The 24,604-nt window shown below is 48.1% G+C and overlaps 2 protein-coding genes across 2 annotated transcripts; both read right to left on the bottom strand.

The window, feature by feature from the left end:
- Positions 1-3,350: 3,350 nt before the first annotated feature.
- Positions 3,351-7,291, bottom strand: LOC135812924 (uncharacterized). The gene is made up of 3 exons (XM_065326142.1): positions 6,601-7,291; positions 4,133-6,054; positions 3,351-3,359 (listed from the first exon to the last, which is right to left on the bottom strand). Exons 1-3 carry the CDS (start codon positions 7,289-7,291, stop codon positions 3,351-3,353), a joined length of 2,622 nt encoding a protein of 873 aa, XP_065182214.1.
- An 8,900-nt stretch (positions 7,292-16,191) lies between these two features.
- Positions 16,192-18,530, bottom strand: LOC135811711 (uncharacterized). Its single transcript, XM_065324947.1, has one exon. The coding sequence runs from the start codon at positions 18,021-18,023 to the stop codon at positions 16,530-16,532; it is 1,494 nt and encodes a 497-aa protein (XP_065181019.1). The 5' UTR covers positions 18,024-18,530; the 3' UTR covers positions 16,192-16,529.
- Positions 18,531-24,604: the final 6,074 nt, after the last annotated feature.

Genomic DNA, 24,604 nt, shown 5'->3' with positions numbered 1-24,604 from the left:
TTCGTATTTCTTTCCAGAAAATCTCCCCATACAGCAGGGAGTCGTTTACATAATATGACTCCCTGCTATACATCTACATGACTGACTTGTCAGTTTGAGCACTCTGGCAAGGTACGTTCGGGCCTGATTGGAAATTTTTATTTTCATTGCTATCAGGTTCGGCCTCATTTTCTCTGTGCTGCGCTGATGAGTTCAAAAAGAACGAAACAGCATGCTGTCCGCAGATTGAGTGACTGTATATACGTTATAATTATTATCAAGAGTACATAACCCCCCCAGAGTGTGCAACGCCGATCCAGCTCTGTGTAGGGTCTTGGTCGAGCGGAATCGGATCTTCTTATGTCATGCGTACACTTCACACCAGCGCAAGGCCGGTCTCGAGGCAGGGCACCATTGTTTTTGATCCAAGAGTACCCGCGACTTCCCGGGTTCCCCTCGGATGTGTACGGTATTATGACGCAAAGATCCGATTCCGCTCGACCAAGACCCTATGCAGAGCTGGATCAGGCGTTGCACACTCTGGGGGGTTATGTACTCTTGTTATTATGCTATCGGCCTACATGCGATTTCCGGGCTGGTCGACAGGCGGCCCAGCCAGCCTGCTAGTGGGATCTCGGCCTCGCACACAAATCCACACAAAATTTAATGTTACTGCACTGAATGCATTCCCCCCATACACTTCGCATATATACTCATTCTCTTGATGGTACCGTACTCTTGATGGTACGGGACAGGTACGGGATAGCGCCAGGCATGTCGATGGCACAAACAAACAAAAATATTTTGGCCAGCTGTCTTTGCTGGTACGGTACAGTACGGGATAGATACAGGATAGCGCCAAGTGTGACACAAACAAACAAACAAACAAACAAACAAACAAACAAACAAACACCAAATTAAAGCTGTGTGGACCCTTGCTAGCGCCAGACGTTACTGAAGTAACGTCTTCTGCATAGCTACGGGAATTAAAGCTGTGTGGACCCTGGCTAGCGCCAGACGTTACTGAAGTAACGTCTTCTGCATAGCTACGGGAATAAATGGTGCTGTTCAGGCACAATCTTCCTCAACCTGCTGAAGCTCAACTGACGAGAAGTGAATTCCCGAAACACTGTGTACATGTATTGAGCAGGGAGTGGTGCTTTCTTGCAGGTTTGCCGAGTGGACGGGTCGATGGACTTCTCGTGTGCTCTGGATGGCAGTCGTGAGTCAGTCAAGTGAGAATTCAAGTCGGAAGGAAACGAGCAAACTACCACGTCGTGAGCAACACACAATTCACCAAGTATCGCCGAAGTCGCACCAACCTCTCCTGCACATACTGTACAATGTACACGGTCGTAATGTAATGTCTTACTGCATATTTATCTAGTACTTACAGTAGTTGTCCGTTACTCATACCTCGCATCAACAGTAGATAAACTGCATTATCTGCTATTGCTCGTAACCATGTCTTCTGTACTCTTATCACAGCATATTTTGACATGATGGCTCGATCCAACCGGTTCTGATCGGATTGGCAGACGCACGGGCTGTCAGAGAAGAATGCCTCTGAATGGTTCGGACTAGGGGTAGGGGATCGTCCCTTTGCAGGATGAACACGCGGCATGTGCGGACGAAAGGCTGGGTCCGAAATGTTTCGATCGGATCGACAGACGCACGGATTTCTGAGGGAAGAATATGTCGACGTGAGCTGACACACGAACGTCATCAGCAGCTTTCCAAGCCAGCTCCGAATCCAAACCCGGCACACGAATTCCCACTCTCCGTCACACACATATCGGTCAGGAGAGTACCCCAAGCCAGACAATCCTAGCATAAAAACGATGACTCGAGACTGGCGTACTAGACAATCCCAACAAAGGCACCAGCAGTACATCCCGTTCTTCGTGCCATTGGTCGAGAGCATTCACCCGTTCAACATTGACTTTGTATTCTTTGCAGTAACGTTATATCAGTAGAGATTGACCAGGAAAGGACATCCCATTGAGCCAGGCGAGCAGAATGACGTCCAATCGATTAGTACAACTAAAAAACGTCTTCGCAAATGACCACGTCGCAATTGGACTAGCCACCGCTTATGGAACTTTGACGCAGTTCTTCCAAGCCATATACACGGGCAACCAGTACACGGATGAGAAGGATGGTGGTCATGCAGCACAGTTTATACCAATGACGGAGCAATCCCACCTACTGGAGAGCTGTGCCAAGCCTGAGATAGCTCTGGACTGTGTGGGACTGGTGCTTATCAGTATCGTGTACACGATTCGTCATTTCTCTCAGGATACGTCTACGGGGTGGGTGCGATGGCTGCGCCCAGTCTGGTTCGCCCTGTACTTGCTTCTGTCACACAATCAGCCCGTAGCGTGCGCTGATGCTGGAGATGGCGTGGAGGTAGCTTCCCGGGTGCAGGGAAGTATGCTGCTAGTCTTTTTCGTTATTCCCTCTCTGGTGGCGCATCTGCCGCATCAGACTGACGTGGTCGAGGCTGTGGAACACGACGGGGTCCTGGACCGGCTAGAAGACAAGTGTGACTTGAATCACCGCGACGTGTTTATCGTGACCCTTTACCACGCTGTCGTGAAATTCACACAATCCGCCGATCCCGACAGCTGCACAAGTCGCCGCCTTATCATTCTGTGGGTGGCGTTCGCTGTGCTCCTGGATCCCGACCAGTGCTCAAACATGCGCCCCAAAAGGTCCTTCCCAGACACTAGTGTCTGTGCCTCAGTTCTTGGGGATATATTTCGCACCAGTCTTCTTATTTTCTACTCACTGTGTACGCATTCGTACCCGCTGAGCTGCCAATATGGCACTGACACGGCAGGAGCAAGGAAGGCGGCCTGGGTCCAGGGCAGTTTCCTGTTTGCTATCACGGCGATCATATCTTTCGTGCACCTAAAAAGAAGAAATGATGACAAACGGCGTCCCTGAGTGCCATGTTATGTCATCCTAGACAAGATCTGCATGATGTTACTAAATAGATCATGACTAGCTAGTAAACCGACTGCCATGTCTTCCAGATTATTTACGTTTTTACTATAATAATGACCAGCGAGATTGTCTCTCTGTTCAAAGCGTCCCCAGTGTCCCTCCTGGCTATTATTTTCCTCTTTATACATGTACGTTCGATGTGTTAGTACCATTATTTTTCCTCTTGATACGTTCGATGTGTTAGTACTATTATTTGATCTTCATACTGCTTTTGACCCACTAACGTTTCACACTTGTAGCGTGATGTTATCTCCCTCAATTCTTTGCCCGTACAATTGCTGTCTCATTCCTTTGTGCCTTATTCCATGGAAGAGTCCATAGAGAAAGGAACGAAAACGTTCGGTTCAAACATTTCCTAGTGTTCATTCGGACTGGTGTGGATTGCGCAGATGCACGTAAAGTAAAACCTGGTTTAAGCAACCACCCCACGGTACAAGTAGTAGTAGTAGTAGTAGTAGTAGAATTTATTATTTTACTAGGGAACTCCCAACAGGCGTTGCCTTTTTACTGGGAACCCTAGGAATGACTTGGTGCTTGTGACAAATGCAGAAAGGGGCTTAGCTTGACGACATCCAGGTGGAAGCATGTTCCATCTGTCTGCTGCCAAAAATGAAATAGCATTTAGGCCGTAACGAGACGTAGCTCTGGGTAGGTTCAGAGCGGCTGAAGCTTGACCGCGGGTAGCAGCATTTGTGCGGCATGATGCAGAGCGGGGGGTAAATATCGTGCTTAAAAGAGGACTGGTGCAACGAGATAGACACCTAAAAACAAACACAAACAGCTTCAAGTTTACACGGCGAGAGAAAGTATACAGGTTATATTTGGTGAGAATGAAATCGATAGAAGTATACTGATCATGGCCAAACACTCGCCTTAGGCACCTATTGCTGGTTGACTCAAGTTTGTCTCTGAGTTTAGCAGACAAGCAGTGAACATAACATGTGCTGGCATAGTCCAAGGTACTCTGGACAATTGTCAGGTAAAACATGCGGCGGCCGGTCATGGAGACATCGCGGCGCCCGTGGCGGAATGAGGCAACCTTGCACTGTGCCTTTGCGCACACACGCTCAACCTGCTGCTCGAAGCTGAGCGACGAGTCCAATAGGAGGCCAAGGTACAGAACATGGCTGGACTCGGGGATTACGGTGCCTTTGCAGGTGATGCTGGGGATCACGTCCAGTTGCGCAGTAGGTCGTCTGAGCAGCAGTAGCTGGGACTTTTTGGGATTCAGCACCAGTCCCCGCTCGCTGAGGAAGTCATCCAGATTCAAGAGATCTGTCTGCAGCATTCTGAGCACGGTTGAAGCCTTGCGACCAATGACGTAGAACGCGATGTCGTCCGCAAACAGGAGAGCACGGCAATGTTGAAATTTCTGAGGGGTACGCCGGATATAAATGCAGAAAAGTAAGGGGCCTAACACGGAGCCTTGTGGTACACCACGTGAGCAGGGCTCTGTACTGCCTCGGGCATCGCCGACAACGACCTGCTGGGTTCTCCCAGTAAGGTAGTCTGCGAACCAACGCAATGCCACACCTCCGACGCCAACTGAAGCCAGTTCCTGCACGAGCTTGCTATGCTGAACGCGGTCGAAGGCCTTGCTCATGTCTACAAACATGGCTCCACACAGCTGCTTCTTGTCCAAGGCCAGCTGCCAGTCGTTTATTGCATACGCCAAAAGGTCTTCACAGCTGTGATTGCGCCTGTAAGCAAACTGCTCCTCCGGTAGTGCACCGAGTTCCGGATGATTGTCGAAGAATGCAACAAGTTGTCGGTGTACTACCTTCTCAAGCACTTTGGATATCACTGGCAAAAGTGACACTGGTCGGTAGTTGGAGCCAATAGTTGCGTCGCCAGCTTTGTAGAGTGGGCACACGTGTGCATGCTTAAAACTACTTGGAACTTGGCCTGTATGCAGAGACTTATTGATGATAGCGGTGAGTGGGCCAGCGATCTCTGTGCGGCATCCTTTGAGGAGACATGGTGGTATTTCATCGGAACCTTGTGCTTTGTGGCTGTTCAATGACTTCAAGACATCTTCAACATACTCTAGTGTGACTGGCGTAAACTCGTCGAGAGTGGGAATGTCGACTGGTGGGCTGGGTAGAACAAGTTCAGACGGTCTTGCAGGATCACAAACTACGGTTGCAAATGTGGCTGTCAGGTCGGATATAGTCGCCTTAGGTAGTGATTTGACTTTTTCTCGTCCTGCAAGCTTGTTCAGGATTTGCCACTGGGCTCTGGGGTTCCGTTTGTGGGTGTTGAATGCCTTCACGCAGTATTCTGTTTTGAGTTTCTTATTCAAGATGGTTCCCTCGCGCCGTGCTGCCCGGTACTGCTGGAGGAGGGGGCCGTCGGTTGGGTTCCTTCGTAATTTCCTGTGCAAGTTTATTCGAAGCTGAAGAAGCTTTTTCAAGTGTGGCGTAACCCATGGTTGCCGACGAGGCCTGCCAAATCCAGACACCTTGAGCTGAGTGATCGGGGCATTTCTGTCCAGAACATGTCTCAAACACGTGGACAATTGCTTCACTTGACCGTCCAGGCTGGTGGGCGACTCCGAAGTTCTGAAACTTTCACTGATTTCCTGGCCACATTGGTCAAAATCCATAGAATGGGGTGCAGGCTTCCGAATCAGCCTGTGAGTGTGCGCAGGAATGGGCTCAAGGTTTTGATAGGCACATTGGACAATGATGAGATCGTGATCACTAACACCGTTCATTGAGACTACTTCCGCCTTGACTACAGGGGAGCCGTCTGTAACCAGAGCAAGATCTAGGCAGGTGCGTGCTAAACGAGTGGGTTCAGTGATAACATTTCTGAGGTGATGCTCCGCACAGACACGCTGTAGATGGTGATATCCTGGAGTCGTTGGCTGGAGGACATCAGTATTGAAGTCGCCTAGGATTAATGCATTCGGAGTTTGAAGTGCTAAATCAAGTTCAGAGCTCAACTGGTCCCAGAAATTCACTGTGGCAGACGGCGGGCGATACAAGGTGGACACACTAATGTCTGTTGCACGTGGCTTGGTAGCAAGACGGATACGGACAGTTAATATCTCTAGAGTGGATCCTGTAGATCGTTGGATTACGGTTCCAGCAAAGTGAGAATGAACATAAATGCAGACACCGCCACCATGTATAGTGCGATCACAGCGGAAAACATTAAAGTTAGGTATGTTAAGGCGAGCATCGCTAACAGTGGAGTCCAGGTGAGACTCGGTAATGCATAGGACGTGAACTTTATGGTCAGACAATAGTTGTTGAATTTCATGAGTTTTGTTTCTAAGGCTGCATATGTTTATGTGTGCTACTACAAGTGGGTCATGGGCAGAGTATTTAAGGAGACATGCAGAGTGGATATTACTTGGGGTTTTACTTCTTACTTGATTGGGAGCTCCCAGAGGATCCTATCCTTGCATACTGCTCTGACCTGGGGCCATCAAGAGTTGCGTGATCTTCTCTTCTGTAATGGGCTTGCCATCCACCAGGATTTTATCACGGGGAAGGAAACACTTCACGCCGTGTGAACGGAGCTGCTTGTACTTCGGCAGGAGACTTCGACGGGCCTCTCTCTGTTGCATAGTTAGATCGTGGTTTACGTAAACTGGGTTCGTACCATGTTTCAAGCCAAAGCGCGCATCCATCAATTTGGCCTTGGTGGTGGCTGTCATCTTGGCGCGGATCAGCCTTGGTCGATCACCTCCTGGTCGTCCGAGTCGGTCTGCTGCAGTGAAGGTTGATGCCTCTATGTCCGGAACAAGTGATGCCAGCACATCCACTAGCGTCTCCTCAGTGTCCTCCTCTATGCCTGAAATAATGACATTGTCCCGTATCTGCAGTTGCATGCACTCTTCCTCAACCACTTGGCGTACGGTGGACACGATGTCATGGGGCACGTGGCTAGACACTGCAGAATGAGTACGGGTACTCATATCCTCTGTCAGGGGTTGTACGGTGCTGGCCAGTTCCGTCTTTTCGCGCTCCAACTCGTTCACTCTGGCCTTGAGATCCTTCACCTCTTTGCTCAAATTGTCAACATTACATATCAATACTGCCAGTCTCTCGTCCAGAAGTTCCGACATACACACCTTAAAATCAGTGAGTATATCTGGGGCCACAGCTGCCTTGGCAGAAGAGGTGGAACCTATAGCACTGGTTGGACCAACAGACCTAGGGATACCGGAGATGCCAGCAGCAGACTTTCCACTCGACCTCAAATCATCAGGAGGACTTTCGGCTTTCCGCCTACCAGAGTCACCGGCTTTCGGGGTCCGTACAGACTGGCTATACGTACCTCTCCCAGACATGGCTTTTCTTGCGAGAACCAGCACGAATACAACAATAAAAAAGCCTTGGATGGTGGAGCTCCAAAAACTCAAACTAGTACGGGGGTACCTTGCTGGGCACATGCAAGGAAATGTGGTCGTTAAAGCCAGGTGGTCTTTAGAACCAGGTCCCACAGTGTCTGTGTAGAACTGTTCGTGCATGGAAAAACGGTCGTTAAGAGCAGGTGGTCGCTAAAACGAGAGGTCGCTTAAACCACCCCACGGTGCAAGGAAAAGCGGTCGTTAAATCCAGGCGGTCTTCAGAACCAGGTCCCACAGTGTCTGTGTAGAACTGTCCGTGCATGGAAAACGGTCGTTAAGAGCAGGTAGTCGCTAAAACGAGAGGTCAGTTAAACCACCCCACGGTGCAAGGAAAAGCGGTCGTTAAAGCCAGGTGGTCTTTAGAACCAGGTCCCACAGTGTCTATGGAGAACTGTCCGTGCATGGAAAAACGGTCGTTAAGAGCAGGTGGTTGCTAAACCGAGAGGTCGCTTAAACCAGGTTTTACTGCGCTAGTACATTGAAGAATTGGAGACGCGGCGTTTCTAGACAAAAGAAAAATCCCTTTTCCGATGATTACTTTTGCTATTGTGTGGTGTTGTGGTTCTGGTCGCTGTTTTCACCTGTTTGAATTTAATTCCACTCACAAGCCAATGCAAACGGAAGGAGAGCAGTGCACTCTTGCACAATCCTGGATTAGCTTTTGGATGTTTAATTCACCCCTACCCTGCTCAGCCCAACTCTCCTTCGTTGTAGGTCTACATGTACATGTACATGTCAATGTACTGGTATGTACATGTAATATCAAAACATTTTCACCGGCTCTCGCTTCCCTTCTGCCTTGCCAGCGTACATTACAGTCATGACGATTGTGCATGATGTATTCACGATGACAGCATGAACGAGTCTTTTTTCTAAATACCGAGTGGTAGGCAAATTGAGCGCTCTGACATGGACAGGCCAGCTGTCCATTTCCAGTGTCCAAAGACTGTGAAGCATCTGGACGTAGCAAAGGCAATTCAAGCCTGCAGTCTCTCGCTTGGAGATGTCCTCCAGATCGACCTGCACGGCCGGCCCGGGTCTTGTGTTCTGACCCTGCGTGATTTCGCCACCAGGGACAAGCTCGTCGCAGCAAATCTGCAGTTGGAGGGTAAGAGCATTGACGTGCTACCGGGAGATGGCACAGTATCCGCTACCCGTGTTTACATTTATGGTTGCGAACCCGCATTGCATCTGGGCCACATAGAGTCGGCTTTGGGGGAATTTGGCGAAATTGTCGGCAATATTGATTGCGAAATTGTCACTGTTGAGAACTTCAAAATTCTCACGGGGGTACGACGCGGGTGCTAATGATTCTGAAGAAAGGTGTACCCTGCAAGCTTAGCATTCAGAAAAGGTCGTACCGTACACATCACCGCGACCAAATACAGACGTGCTTTCGCTGTGGTGTATCTGGCCACCAAGCACGTGACTGTCCTGCACGCCCAAATGCTGCATTATAGCAATAAAAACTGCTTTATGGCAGTTTTCTAAAAAAAAGTTATTGTGTTCTAGTCCATGGACCCCGTCTAAAAAGTAAGAAATTAACGAAATGTGATAGCTGAAAATTCAAATTTCACACAAAACCTCACAATAATCACAACACTTGAAATGCTGCTTTCAACACTAAACTCGTAGTGCAACAACAATTGGCAACATGCATGCATAGGAAAGAGGATCACGAGGTTAAAAGGTCTTCTTCATGTAGCTTTTCATTCTGTGTGTGATTATTGTGAGGTTTTGTGTGAAATTTTAATTTTCAGCTATCACATTTCGTTAATTTCTTACTTTTTAGACGGGGTCCATGGACTAGAACACAATAACTTTTTTTTAGAAAACTGCCATAAAGCAGTTTTTATTGCTATAATTTCTTTTGTTTTTTCTGTCACCAATCATATCAATGGAATGCCCTACAACTTGTATATCAATATGTAAATGATGGCCTTCACATCGTATCAATACCTAATTATACGCATTGATGTGCAAGCCTTTTCTTGCAGAAAATGGCACTAGCATAATGCATGCCCACACTAAAGCTGGTTTTTCTCGTCTTGGCTACATAGGTTCTGATCGGTGGAATATGCTGCCTTCCACTGTTCGCTCTTGTACAGAATATCGCCCATTTGTTCGTTCATGCTTAACCTTTCTAGGGGCTCCCATAAGAAGACCATAGGTCTGTGGGAAACACCCTAGTAAAATAAATAAAATAATAATAATAATAATGTTCTTCTGCGGCGAAACATGTGAGTAGTGGTGGATCGTGGTGATACTTTTTTTTTATACAGAGGTCATTCTGTGCATGTTGCTGTAGCAGAATTTCATGACTCATAAAATTGTCTTGCCTTTCAGATATTTCAGATTTCCCCAACCTCGATCAGATTTATTTGTGAAATGTAACCAGGTGCGTGTCGCAGATGTTTTTGTTGATTCTGTGTTTATAATGGTTTATAATCATGGGTTATCGTGATAAGGTCATCCTGCATCATATTGCACTGAAATCGTAATCCTGTTGATTATTATTATTATTATTATTAAAACTTTTATTTTACTAGGGTGTTTCCGATGTCGATACAACTTTTGGAAGTAGTTCAATGACTTCAAACTGTTAGTCCACGATTTTCTAAAACAACACAGCAGAGGAGGAACAATAAACATGTATTAAAATGTAAACAAATACATTGTTGAGTCCAACACCTCATTCCAACAACTACACTGATCCTGAGGATAAAAGGGGCAAGGCTATGGTTGGAGGTACTGAGAGATAAACAAGGCACTCCATAATAATAAAATCTTACACATCTTCTGGTGAGTGTGAATGATATCCAGTCGAACCTCTTTAGGACGAACACCAAGGGACCGATGGTATTTCTTCTGTGAGTCTGTCTTAACCTATTTTATAACCAGTGAATACAATTATTTCTCCAATAGACATATGAATAGATTTCTTCTACAGCGAAAGATTCTAAGCCACACCAACTCATTGACTCGTCTCGTATGAAACAAAATAAAGAGTCACTAGAGAGGTTCTGCAAAACGAAAATGCGTACAAACTTTCGTTCCACGTCATGAAGTGCGAAACTTCGCACGAACTTTCGCAACTATGGACGCGAAACTTGCAGGGAACGCGAAATGAACAGTCGTACACACTTTCCTGAGATCGGGTCATGGCGTACGTGCACTTGGCCCGCGCAAACTACGAAAATGTGCAGAACGCAACGTTCGTGCAAAAATTCGTACACACTTTCGCAAAGACTGTCGCGAAACTTCGTTCGAATTTTCGTTTTGCAGAACCTCTCTACTGAACGCTTCTTTAGCAACATGACGGCAACTGAAACAGCAACAGAGAAAGTACGATACATGTACAGCACATTCTTGCAGGTACTACAAACAGATTGCAGATCGTAATTCTTGCTTTGGCGGCACGAAACTTTATTTGGGGCAGTGCAATCTCGGTGGTACTCACAAATAATAAATCAAACAGCCCAGACTCGAGGAAACAAATCCAATCATACAAGTACGAGATCTTCACGAGACGAGACTGCACCCATTGGCTTGTTTCGTATGAAGCAAACAAGTTTACTGAACCTCTCCACAATGGAGATTTTCCCTGATATGCGAATTTATTTTGCAAACTCAATGGGTCCTTGAACCTTTCCCTCCAGATTGGGAACTGCCAACGATAGTATGCCACTGACCAGTGCCTTACTTGTAATGTACCAATGTACAATGAATATGAGTATTTCGACAACACATTTAACATAAGCCTTATCGTCAAGAAGGTGAACTCGCGTTCTTCGCACACTGTAGACAAGGGCAAAGAGATAAAAATGGATCTAAATCAGAATAAAATCAGCACACGTTTCCGTAAATGAAAGGGTGAGCATAAGCAAATGAATCGAAGGAAACCGGTCAACTCAGAGATCACCTGTCATCGAGTATTCCGTAAAAGGAGGCCTCGGCAGCGGAAAAGCTAAATTTGGAAAAGAGATCCTGTCAGCTTTTCCATTATTTATTGCATTCCGCCCAAAATCAGCACACTTTTCGTAAATGAAAGAGTCAGCACAAGCAAATGAATCAAAGGGAACTGGTCAACTCACCTGTCATTGAGTAATATTCCGCGAAAGGAGGTCTCAGCAGCGCCGAAACGAAATAAGCCAGGCCAGGAGACGAAATATCCGAAACAGCTCATACAAGAAGCAGTTCCAAAGGAGAAAGTAAAAAAAATATTAGTTCCTCGCGCATGCACATCCAAACACGGACTGCATGAACACAATGTCTGCCGGGCACGTGCACAGCACGCGGCTACCACCCGTTGGTAGATCTAATAAATACCGAGCACCTTACGTAGAGACTTACGTAGCCTAAGTGAAATACCGAGCACCTTACGTAGAAACTTACGTAGCATAGCGGTGTCGTTTTTCTTGCCATGTGAACACAATAATAGAAAAGCTGACAGGATCGCTTTTCTTAATGTACACGAACGCATCACACTTCGTACTTTTTTTTTTTTTTTTTTTTTTTTTTTTTATCCTTACAGTACAATTTTATTGAAACAAAGAAAAATGATGGCACCTATGTACAGGGGATGGCCCACGCCTGGTATAAAGTAAACGTAAAAGAGAAAAAAAAACATTTTATTTATTTCTACCCTTCCTCTCTCCATACTTCTGTCCCCCCCCCCCCCTCTCTCTCTCTCTCATTCCTTCTGTCGTCCACATGTATCAAAGGAGGCGAAATCGCCTGTTTGTGGTGCGACGTTAAATAAACTTCTACAACAACAACAACACGCGACCACCAAGGGTCTCTAAGATACCTGTACGGCAGGCAGCTTATTCTGTACCAGTCGCCACGCCAACAACCCTGCCAGCAGAAGAGGCTACACGTGGAGTGCCGGCATTTTCGCTCTCTCGTGGGAAGGGGTGTCACTCTTCACCTGATGACGAAGGATTCATCCGCGCATCAGGCAAGCACACATTCAGCGCAAGAGTCCTGGCATTCGACCCCCAAGTCGCATGGGCAAATGAGGCATCTGCAAAAGAGATGCACCGCCTTGCCCAACGTGTGAGGAGTCGGCGAGGAAGCCAATAACCGGTAAACTTCTGCTTGTAATCTCGATTCTATGCTAGTCCTCGTCATGATTGTTCTTTTACTTACTAATTACTACTTTTCACTGCTATATCGTCTTTAAATCCACACGCTGAGGTATTCTCTCCACGAGCTGCCACCATCAGTTTTCCGGTGAGCACCCAGGATACCCGAACGCTTAAACTAGGTTTTTTGAATGTCTGTAGCTTGCGCTACAAAGTAGATGAAGTAACGGCACTCCTCCGGGTGCAGGACTTTGATATTTTTGGATTGGCCGAAACCTGGCTGGACAGCACTATTGGTGACGGAGAAGTAGCTATTCCTGGATACAGCCTCACAAGGACCGATCGCAGCGGCAGGCGAGGTGGCGGCACGTGTATCTATTACAAATCCACCCTGCCAATCAAACCACGCCCAGATCTAAGCGTAAGCGGCTTAGAGCTGGTGTGGGTTGACGTACAGATACATCGACAGCATCATCGTGTCGGCTGCGCCTACAGGCCCCCTGACACATCCGTGGAGTTTTGGACTGATTTAGAAAGTGCCATGCATAGTGCTGGCTCTTCAGCCACGTCTTTAACGGTGTTGGGGGATTTCAATGTGGACTTGTCCGCTAATCACCCCAATCATCAGCGAACCCATCTACAGAGCCTGTGCTGCACGTTCGACTTAACCAACTGCGTGGATGCAGTGACGCGCATCACACCAAGTACGCCGAAAGGCACCCTTATTGACCTTGTCCTCACGGACAGGAAGATGGTATCCAGCTGCAGGGTGATACCTTGTCTGATCAGTGATCACAGCGCTGTGCTCGCCAACCTGAACATTTTAGTTCCTCGTGCAGAGACTCAATCGAAGCAGGCCAGGCGGATTCGGAATATAAGTATCCCTGAGTTCAGAATCGCTCTGGAGCAAGAACTTCAGCATTTCCCTTCCCTTCCACAGTCGTCAAGCGTGGATGATACGTGGCATGATTGGCACTCGCGCTTTATGACTGTCCTGGACAGGTATGCTCCAATGAAGACTGTACCACCGCGCCGCAAGCCTCTACCTCCATGGTCCGACCGTGAGACGTATCAACTCATCAGGACACGGAATAGGCTGCACACGCGCTGGCTCCGGAACCCCGAAGATATGGCACTTCACAGTGCATTCAAACTGGCTCGGACGCAGGCATCTAACGCGATTCGGCGCAAACGAAACTCGTATTTTCATCAGACATGTCAATCTGCATCTGCAAACCCTCGTAAGCTCTGGCAGCTCATCAACAGCCTTACAGGCCGTACCCCAGCCCAACCGGATCCTACATGCGACGTTGAAGAGGTCGGCAATACGTTCCATCAAGTTGTGACCGACGCCAATAGACCTCCCATATTGGCAGAACCTCAGGGGCCATTGAGAGGGGAAGTCCTTTCGGATTTTCGAGCGTCTGATGCAGGTTCCGTTTACGAACTGCTCCGTAAAGTCGACGCCAGAAAAGCAACCGGTAGTGACGGGGTCCCAGGATCGTTGCTGCTCGCCACTGCCGACATCATCGCACCAAGCCTCACCCAACTGTTCAACATGTCCCTGCAATCGGGTATCGTTCCTCGGGCCTTCAAGCTAGCAGAGGTTCGCCCCCTCTTCAAATCGGGAGATCCTGCTTCCCCTGGGAATTATAGACCAGTATCTCTACTACCCATTATTTCGAAAATCCTCGAGCGGATTGTACAAAACCAGTTACACGGTCAGCTTTCCCGTGTTCATGCGCTGCCTGACACGCAGTTTGCGTACCGGCATGGCTACTCAACAGAAGATGCATTGGTTGTCCTGACGGACACGCTCCTGGAGGCCCGCGATCGACGCCAGGTATCGGGAGTGTGCTTTCTCGATCTCTCCAAGGCATTTGACAAAGTCAGTCATGAGCGTCTCATTCAGGACCTGTTTGCTTTAGGAGTGACAGGCAGACCCCTTCGCTGGCTCATCAGCTACCTCAGTGAGCGGACACAGCGAGTTTGTTTCGGGGCCAGCAGCAGCACAATCACCTGTTGCAGCTGCGGTGTGCCCCAGGGATCGGTGCTCGGCCCGTTTCTCTTTAACGTGTACACAAGAGATGTTCCTCAAGTAGCCCAATCCGCAGCCACGATCCAGTTCGCCGATGACGTGGCAGTATATTGTAGCGCTGACACGACTCAGGCTGTTGCCAGTACGCTCTCCACCGCAGTCTCCTTGGCTGCATGGCTGGAAGAGCGAGGATTGATTCTGAATGAGAAGAAGAGTCAAGTTCTCACAGTCTTTCCTGGTAGGGACGCTGGACCCCGGGTCACAGTCCTCTGTCGCAGCCAAGCTCTGCCGACAGTCACCAGCGCGAAGTACCTTGGCGTCATCATTGACGAGGGGCTGAACTTTCAGCAACACCTGAAAGCCATTACAGCAAAGGTGTCCCGCAAAGTAGGTGCCCTCTGGCGGACTCGGAGATGCTTGAGCCTGGCGGCCCGAGTCACCTACTTGAAGTCCGTGGTGATGCCGGATCTGACCTACGCATCAAGTTGTTTCGTGTTCTGTCTAACTGCCCAGCAAGCAACGGATCTCCAGACGCTGGAGAGAAAAGCGGTTCGCGCAGTTTTTGGCGCTCGGCCATACGACTCGGCTCAACCTCTGCTCCAACGGGTGGAACTCTACCGAATCTCAGAGCTGCACAAGCAAAAGGCGCTATTGCTCACCTGGCGATGCATCCACGGCATTGCGGGGAACCGGCTCTGTGGACTGATTTCAAGGTCACCAGATCGGCGTACCCGCTTGCAGAAGGACATCGGAGCGCACATACCACCCACCGCAAGCCGCGCTGGTCAGGCTAGGTTCTCTGTTGCCGCTCCCAAGCTGTGGAACGCACTACCCAGCGACATCCGCACCATCCCCCAACGCAGTGTGTTCAAGATGTCAGTCATCCCACACACGCTCGCTCCATGAAACGTATCACCCATTATTCCAGTCACTGTTGCTGTCGCATCCACTCGTATGTCGCGTCCACTCGTAGTCCACGTCCACTGATGTCGACCGAGGTAGCTCTCTTCCTACTGTGTAATAGTGACATGTACCCAGCTAATGTCTCTGCTTCGTTCAGGGAATTCAGAATAGGAAGTCTGCTGTACCACCCGCTCTTTTCTTTTTACTTTTAAAAGCGATTATTTGTAACATGGAAATTTGTTCCTTGGCTCACCATCTGAGTTCTTAAAGCTATTATTCATTTTCTGCTGCCCCCGGTTATTTATTTTATTAGTATTATTTTCTTTGCCTTCGCTTTCTTGTTATTGGGCAACTTGCCCGTTAGAATCTGCGAAGTAAAATAAACAACAACAACAACAAGTCAAGGACACTTTGTATGGGAAACAGTTCTCCTGACTACAACCATAAACCGGTTGGTGAAGTCTTGCGACCATGCCACTGTCAATTGTATTATGTTTGCCCGTAAAAGAGGCCTTATGTCTTGCGACCATTGAACTCCACCGTATGGGGCAATGCCCCGGTTCAAACCCTCGTTATCTTTCTAGGGGCGTAGGAAAAAATGAGGGTCTGAATCGGGGCATTGCCCCATACGGTTCAAATGGTCGCAAGACCGAGACTCTACCAACCAGTTTATGGTTGTAGTCAGGAGCACTGTCGCCCATACAGTGTGTCCTTGCCTTGTGAAAATGCATGCTACCTTTAAATCAGGCAAGGCTTTCATTATAATTATGTACATGTACATGTATGTAGTTCACCTTTGCGTTGTGATGGTTACAGTGAGCTGTTCCATTCGCATTTAGCCTTGGACTAGGGTTTCACTCTTCTTATCGGATTTTGGTCTTGGTTAGTTCTGCAGAAACTGTTTATGCGATAACAAATGCTAGAAAGCCTGCGAAGTTTTCCAAAATACCGATAAATACCGGTAAAACCATGGCAAAATTCGGGCAGAATCAGATCAAACACCCAAATATCAGATTTCAAAATGGGTAGAGATTGAGCATGAATAATCGGCGAAAAACAGGTCTTCAAAGATAGCCAAGAGATTAAATGTATGATATGCTAAAATCTACAAAATAGTTATTCAGGTCAAAACCGCTGATAGCTGGGTCAATCACCCGGGGATGCCCGCCCATCGCAAGCACTGCTTCGTGTCCATGCTTCGCCGGGCAAAACCTCTCGGGAGAATGGTAGCGATGGTCTTGCTCAGCATAGACTTCTGTTCATGTATCCAGGTGAAGTTTAACAGGTGAGGCTGAAACTGTTTTGACACGTAATTATACAGGTGCAAAGCGTATACATCAATTAACTGCCGCTCCTTTTGTGTGATGGGCTTATCAAATAAATTGTACAAGCCGGTTCTAGTCCAGGAGAAAGGGAAAAAGCCCTTCATATGCTCAAGCAGCACTACATTCTTTAGGCTCGGGATGGACACGCTGGCTTTTTGCTTACCGCCAAACATCTTCTCCAGCGTCATAGAGCTATGATCCGACCAGTTCCCTCTGAAGTTCTTGCAAGCCTGCCGCGCATAGTGGCAGACGAAGCAGCTGCGCTCGCGGACCACGAACATTCCGTTGCCGGGACGACGCGTAGCCTGGCGTGACAGTACGGCGTGATTGCTGGCCATAAGCGGCTGCAGTGGCTTTGCAATGATGGAGTCCGTGTCCATGTAAACACCGCCGTAGCTCCACAATATCGCCAGGCGCAGCCAATCGGAGTAGTGCTGGATGAAAACAATCTTATGTCCGTTGATCTGAGTCGGGAAACGCTGAGCGGGAATGTGATAGAAATGCACGGTGGATATGTTCAGTACCCGCTGCATCCAGCAGTTATCTGCAAATTCCGAGCGCTCCACGGCAGAAAATATATTGATGGCTTGCGCACGGGCATACACTACCGCAGATCGCACGGCCAGCCAGAACATGAAGCCAAACTTGTTGTCGAGCAGGATGAAGTGAACAGTCCCGGTGATGCGGGTCGGCTCTGAATTGCACGTCTGTGGGCACTTTTTAACCCACTGGGCACGCCAGTAACCATTGCAGGGAAACTCCAAATCCGTTGCAAGCCGGTCACCATGCTCCTGCTTGGATGCAGCCGGGCCAGGTATCCTATTGCTGTTACCAAATGCCGCCGCCAATATCCGCTCTCGTGATTGCAACGCCTGACGATTGTCAGGAGCTTGTGGGGCATTGTTTGCAGGTAGGACTTGAAGCAGATCATTAGACTTGCCGACAGCCGTACGTAACCTTGGTGGGATTACCATTTGAGCGATGTGAACCTTGGCCTGGTGTGCAGCGTTTTCCTTCACTTTGAAAACCTCTTGTGCTTCACTCTCGTCATCCCAGCTCATGAAGTTCTCCATTTCCTCCTTGGCGCGAGCATGGTTCTTCACGTCGTCAAATGCTGCCACCACATCTGGCATAGGCTGCATGACGTCATTGTTGCGGAGTTGCCGGTGTCGCTCGATGGCCCATTCAGCTACGGCGCGTGCCTGCAAATCATGACCCACCCGCCCATCTCCAGGCCAGTACAGCACAAGATGAAATATGACGCTCAGGGCACAGGCTGCGATGAGGATTCGGATGAAGCCATAACCCGCTCTCGCCATGCTCCCTCCCTATAGTCCTAGTGTAATTCTGATTATGCTGCATACACGCGTCTGCGGTTCTAATGATGCGGGTACGCTATGAAAGGGAAATGAATGACTTCTTTCTCGTCTCGCGTAGGCTGGCAATCTGCTCCACATTGGCCGCAGAATTTGATTCCGAGGAGGTATTGTACCGCTACCACCAAATTATTTGGCTCTGCTGGGCCACCGTCTGGGTTTTAGACGCAGGGCAGGGCGAGCGGACACTACTGCCCACTCTGAAAGCACCGCTACAATGTAGTAATATTAACTGCCAGGCAAAAGAACTGAGGAATAATTAGAGAAAGGTAAATTTCACGCGTCACGGAGCTGACGAATGATTTGCCATTCACACAGGATCTAGGACTGGTGCAAATCCACGAATGAATGTCTAGTCTGTGCCGCAAAGATCGGGCGCACGGTACAGAGAGAGGTGCACGCGTGCACTACTGATAATTATTTGGGCAAAACCAAGTACACGGCCACGGGGTCGGGCCAAGAACGCGTTAACGTGGAAGAGAGTCTGAGCCTGAAGTCAAGACCACTACTAATCTATCACAGAACTATCGGTATCACGAGACTGCCCGACAGGACCAGCCAGTCTAGTCCCTAGTCTAGATCCCTGTACATACATGTACGTAGATCTACGTACTAGTACGGAAATGGGCCAGTAGAAATACTCAGTAGACCTCTACTTGTCGTTTGGTTTTATCCATGGACCATGGGCTTGCTTTGCAACACCAGTAGTACTGCAGTAGACTAGCACAGTCATGCACTACAGTACAGTAGATCTACCCTTCGAAGTGGGTGCGTGGTAGGTTCTACACTGACTGTAGTCTGTTCTGCATCCGTCCTGACACCATGTACCATTCGCAGCTGACTTTCTCGACAGCCGGTGTCACCTACAGTCAACTTCGCTTATAACGACACTCAGCGGGGCATCAGAAAAGTGTCGTTATTCGCGAAGTGTCGTTATATCCGAAGTCTCATTGTATGTGTCACAGTTGGATGGGACTTTGCTCCGGGCATGAAAATTATGTCGTTATTCGCGAATTGTCGTTATATCCGCAGTCGTTATTAGCGAAGTTGACTGTACTACCTTTTGTGCTCAGCGGAGCCGAACTCCCAAACTGTCTAGGCTGTCTTCACTACACTGCCTATTATGTACATGATTGTACAGTACTAGCATGCCATTTTGCAGTTGGCACTCACCGAATATTATTATTACTCAACCAGAACTAAAAAAGCAAAGACTAAGTAACGCACATCCGCATCATCACCTACTCAGTACCTGGATTAGCATGGAAAAAATTAATACTGTACGTACCGGTACATGTGTGGTCTGTGCGCTCCATGATCCTGTACAGCTGTGCATCAGTATCGTAATGATTATGTGGAGGAGACACCTGTCATTGTCAACCTTTTTTTGTTGTTTTTTTTTGTTGTTTTTTACTTCGGCATTCCCAACAGAGCCTAAGGTCTTCTTCTTACACGGTGCCCCAGATGAATGAATGTGTTTTAAAGTTCCTGGCAAAATGAATCAGGGATATGATGAGTGCGAAGGGATTCGGGAACCCTGCAATCCACCCGAGGAGTGCCGCCACAATCCGTGCTGGTGCCTCTATCATTTTGCACCTACATAATTATTACTACAGTATTACTATTAGTACCAGAGTCATTCACGATCTTCCCAGCAGCGTCCAGACCTCGACTGTAAAAGCCACAGAACGATACCTCGGTATCATCGTGGACGACAGTCTGACCTTCCGCTATCAAGCAGAGACAATCTGCGGAGTAGTACTAAGTATTTGTACAGACTACAGTGTTCTTGTAAAACAGAAAGGTTCCAGGCTGTCCAATAGAGTGCTCGATGCCGAAGGGCAGAGCTACTTACAACAAGAGGAGGAGGATGAAGATTGGGTTGTAACTTCGAGTTTTACGCACGCAGCGATCGTCAGACAATAGGAATGAGGAAAATCTAGATACTGGTTTACATACAAAAGGCTTAATGGAGGTTTACAGAGTTGTTGCAACTCGGAGTTTCTTGCTCAATGCAATCATCGGGCGACTATTATACCCACAAAGTCAAGGTGTGAATAACGGTAGTGCACAACATCATTGCGTGAATACCACTTCAACACTTGAAGACGTTGTGATAAGCGCTCGTCTCAGCTGCAAAACACAATGAATGATGGTCTGCCAATACGTCGCCAATTTTGCATGGAAGGCAAAGATTAACTATAAATAATACAGCCAGGCCCAGAGGAATGTTCTGGGTGCAATTGGCAAGCATACCAAACCGTCTTCACTTGAAAGGAGACGAAACAGACAACGGAGAAAAAGAAGAGAATACTCTAAAAAGACTGTTTGGTGGGACGGAAGATCCCTGGTTCGAGTTCTGCTTGTGACAGTCAATTTTTCTTCAGACGTTTCCCGCTTGCATCTTTTCCCCAAAACAATAAATACTGGTTGGTTTTCTTGCGAATTTCAATGTGTGGGTTGTAGAACATGCCTCTGGCTGTATAGTTCATGTTTGCCTCCCCTTCCTCAACATTTCCCTGATGATGGTCAATGGTCAGATTTTGTGCAGCTGAGAGTCTGTGCCGGAGAGAGCCTGTGACGGGAATGGAAGTGTTTACAAGTGGAACAAAAGCGCTGCAGTGGAGTTGAGAAGAGTTCTTAGGAAATCTATCTCCAACGGACAAAACATCTGAAATGTATAGGCTAGGAATGAATGATCTAGCATAGTGCAGAGTAGGCTTTCCCCGAATCTGCCCGTTTTTCGCCTATTCGGCTTTTCGCTCGGTTCAAAAATACATCAGATTCGGCTGCAAAATCAGTTGATTGTTCGAAAATGGGCTGCAAAATTGGAGTATATTGGAAAATCGGCTGAAAGAATTGTTGGCATATTGGCTTCAGAATTAGGGAGATTTTGGAAGATTTAGTAGATTTTCGGCGATTCTCAAAGGAACCCTCCAAAGTCGGCGAAAAAGTTGCCATCGCAGGGAAACTCCAAATCCGTTGCGAGCCGTTCACCACGCTCCTGCATGGATGCAATCGGCCTAGGTATCCTGCTCTCACTATCAACCTTATTTTAATATTACTATCAACTTTTGGCAATATACTTTCTAGGAAAAATGTTTCCGCTGGGTACACACGTCTGGTGTTCTACTGATGCGGCTACAGCTAAAGGAAAGGAAAACGAATGATTCCTTCGAGACCAAGTACCTGTACTCAGTAGACCTACTACGGAGTAGGCCGGCAATCTGCTCCACACTACCCACGGGGAAGCTGACTCCGAGGAGGTACCATACCGCTACCCCCAAAGCTCTGCTGGGTCCGAGGTTTAGACGCAGGACATAACCACCTTACACTACTCCCTACTCTGCAAGCAAACACCGCCAGGAATAATTGCAAGGCAACTGGGAGCTGACGAAAAGAACAAAGACTTCAGTAGGACTTCCATGTCGAACCGTCAAATGCTATGCTATTCACATAAGACGTGCAAATCCGCGACCGTATGATTGGGCAAACATCAGGCTGATTCACGCGGGACTTACACGGTTAGGAATATCCAGCAAAAAAAAACAGCGCGACGCTGCGGGTTAAAGACGCGAAGGGAGAGCTTCAATGCAGTGCTAATGCAATCCACTGCAATTCTCGCTTCCTTCCTTCTCGCCTGCCTGATTCTCTTCGCGCTGGCTGTAGTACACAGCATTATGTACCACCCGTTGTGGAGTGTACACCGTCATTTTGATAGGCCTAGATCTTGCTCCAGCTATCTGCCACGTCTGGATCATATCCCACTCTAGCGCTGTGCTTTGCAGACCATAAGCATAGGTCCGGGTGCACTGTTACCCAGCCGGGCGACCACTGAGTGTCCATCCATCGCACTGTTGCTTGGCTTGCCTCCGTCAGGCTCCGTGCCTCTGCACGCTTCATTACAGTATCACTATTACTATTAGAATTAGAAAAGCCTTGCTTGGTTGGCAGCATGGCGTAACATGCTGACAACCTAACAAGCTTCACTATCTGTCCGCTCCTCCGTAGCTGCTCACTGTTCTGCCCGTGACCACGCCGTTTTCCCTCTGCCCACCCCAGGCCCAGGACTTGCAGCGACGGGTGGTGTCATTGGCCATGGTGTTGCCAGGGCCAGCTCCAAGATCAGCTAGCCCACCCCTGCTCCACTTACATTGCACTGGCAGTGAAGCGTTCGAGCCAGTGGTCGCGAAAACCAAAGGCGTGAAGGTGGCTCGCTCAACATCAACCACACGCTGTAGGTAGGCCCGTTTCTTCTTTGCTTCGCCGCGAGACGGCTGCCATGGGCAAGCACATCCGATCTCGACAGCAAGGTGGGTGGCCCTCACATAAAGAAATCCATCTTGCTGTCGAGACCCGAAGCCCCAGACAAAGTGCTTTGTGTTCACAGACAAGTGCTGGGATTAAGCCTCTTATACGGGCAATCACAGAACATGATATCACTGACCTGACACAACAACTAAAGAAAAAGTAAAACAAATTTATTATTTTTGAAAGAAAAAGAACAAATGAAACTTACTTACTTCACGTCTAGACAAGTGCTTTGTGTTGTATGTGGTTCTAGTAATTGTACGCCTGACAGTAAGAAGTTGATTATGTCCATCATGATCCAGACGTGTCATGCACGGGTAGGCCAACATGTTCGACAGTCATATCTCACCATTGGCAGTTTTCCGTGCACGGTCCGATCACATGATCGAAGAGATGTCTTTTCGCCGTCCCTTACCTCAACCACTGGCTTCACACCACGTTTAGGGAATAGTCCCATCATTCTAAACGTATACTCTGTGTGTGAGCGTTGAACGAGAAAATACGTCATACATACAATACCTGTACATGCTGCCAACTGTCGCGACAGCTTCATGCAGAGTCGTGTTACAAACTCATTACAGGGAATGTCCCTTTCAACGGCATTCCCCCACTGGTTGCAGTGTCTCCTGCAATGCCCAGCGTATAACGGGGGAACATCATCATCTTTTGGACCGCCTAGTTCTGGGGCGGGACTAGCTATTCGTACCCTGAGACCTTCGCCACTCTAAAGTTGTTAAAATCACCAGCACTGCTCCGGTTGTTCTCAGCACCGCACCGTCTCTCCCGTGTACAGTTTTGTCTTCGAAGCTAGCAGTCTTTGAAAAACGTTGGTGGGTCTGATCAACTCACCTCCCACCGCTTGGTAGCTGTATCTGCGCCTAGGTCCTTGAAGGGTGGTGGCGTTCCTGCGAATGCAGAAACCCTGGCCTCTAGCCGAGTCTAACGCCAACCGTGAATACTTATTTTCTTTCTAGCGGCAAGGAGACTGCAACTTGTACGTGCTCTGCGATCACTCGTCCACACGTGAGCTGAGATCTGAGATAGACGAACGTTGTGATGGAAAATCTGACTACTACTACTACTACTACTACTGCTGCTCTTTGGCCGCACGCCACTTCAGTGCCCCCTTTACTGCTCTGCTCCTATCTAGCCAAGACCGTGGCAGTTCAGCTAGTTCGCCAGATCCAGGAGCTACGCTGTACCATGGATATGACCTGCGGAGATCAAGATCAAGGTCAGGTATCATGGTGGGAAGAACAAGTCCTTGGCTATGGCTGAGTACGAGTACTCCTGGTTTGTGGTTGTGATTGCCATTCAAACATCGGACTTTTCAAGTTTGATACATGGTATAATTATGTCTGCTACGACGGCGGCCTTTTCGAAGGATGGTGTTGTGCTTGACAGCGACACACTGTGACAGTAATAGGCCTACGACCTGCTACGTTTCTTAGTCTGTATCCAGTTGTCTGCCCGCTGTTGCATAATCCGCACCGAGTCTACGGACGAGTCTACCGACCAGTCTACCTTATCCGCACCGAGTCTACCCACGAAGTATTGACGCCAGCTCGTTCCCGCACTTGCCTGCTCAGAATAATCACATTGTTCGTCGCGTCTGCTACCAAACCAGGAGTTTACCATTATCTTCTATTGCTCTATCCTAGCTGCTGAGCACTGTTGACTTCACATCTTGACTAATCTTGTTGATTACTGTCTTGTGTGTAGTGGTACTGTCTAGTAATGCATCGGTATGCAATAATAATGGCCTGACGCATCCCAAATTCCCAGTCCTTTGAAGGGATGAGTCTTGATCATTATGGCTCCGTAGGTGGTCCATTTTAGGAGATCCAGGTACATGTATAGCGATAGCCTTGCACGTGTCTTACACAGAATGTCTCTCGCTTTCGCTTTCCAGAGAGCACTATTATTAATTTATTATCATGCACCGGAATTTGGTACATGTCTTTTATTACTCCAAGCTCTGAACCATTACTTTTGCTAGCATATCACAGGAAGTAGAGTCCTCAACTCGGCATATACAGCTTAAAGGGGAAGTATACCCTAAAATCAAATTTTCACCAGTTGTAGTCTTCGGGGTGCTGAGTCGAATGGTCTTGGTCCGAGGAAGCTGAGACGCTCCCTTCCTACTTGAATCCCAATCGAACTCGCGCACTTCCACCGAAACTGGGTGACTGCGCCCTACTAGATGGGGATTT

Source organism: Sycon ciliatum, chromosome 3 (assembly GCF_964019385.1).
Source record: "Sycon ciliatum chromosome 3, ocSycCili1.1, whole genome shotgun sequence".
Classification (NCBI taxonomy): Eukaryota; Metazoa; Porifera; class Calcarea; order Leucosolenida; family Sycettidae; genus Sycon; species Sycon ciliatum.
The sequence above is the reverse complement of the archived record's forward strand: the minus strand, read 5'-3'. Positions and strand labels throughout refer to the sequence as shown.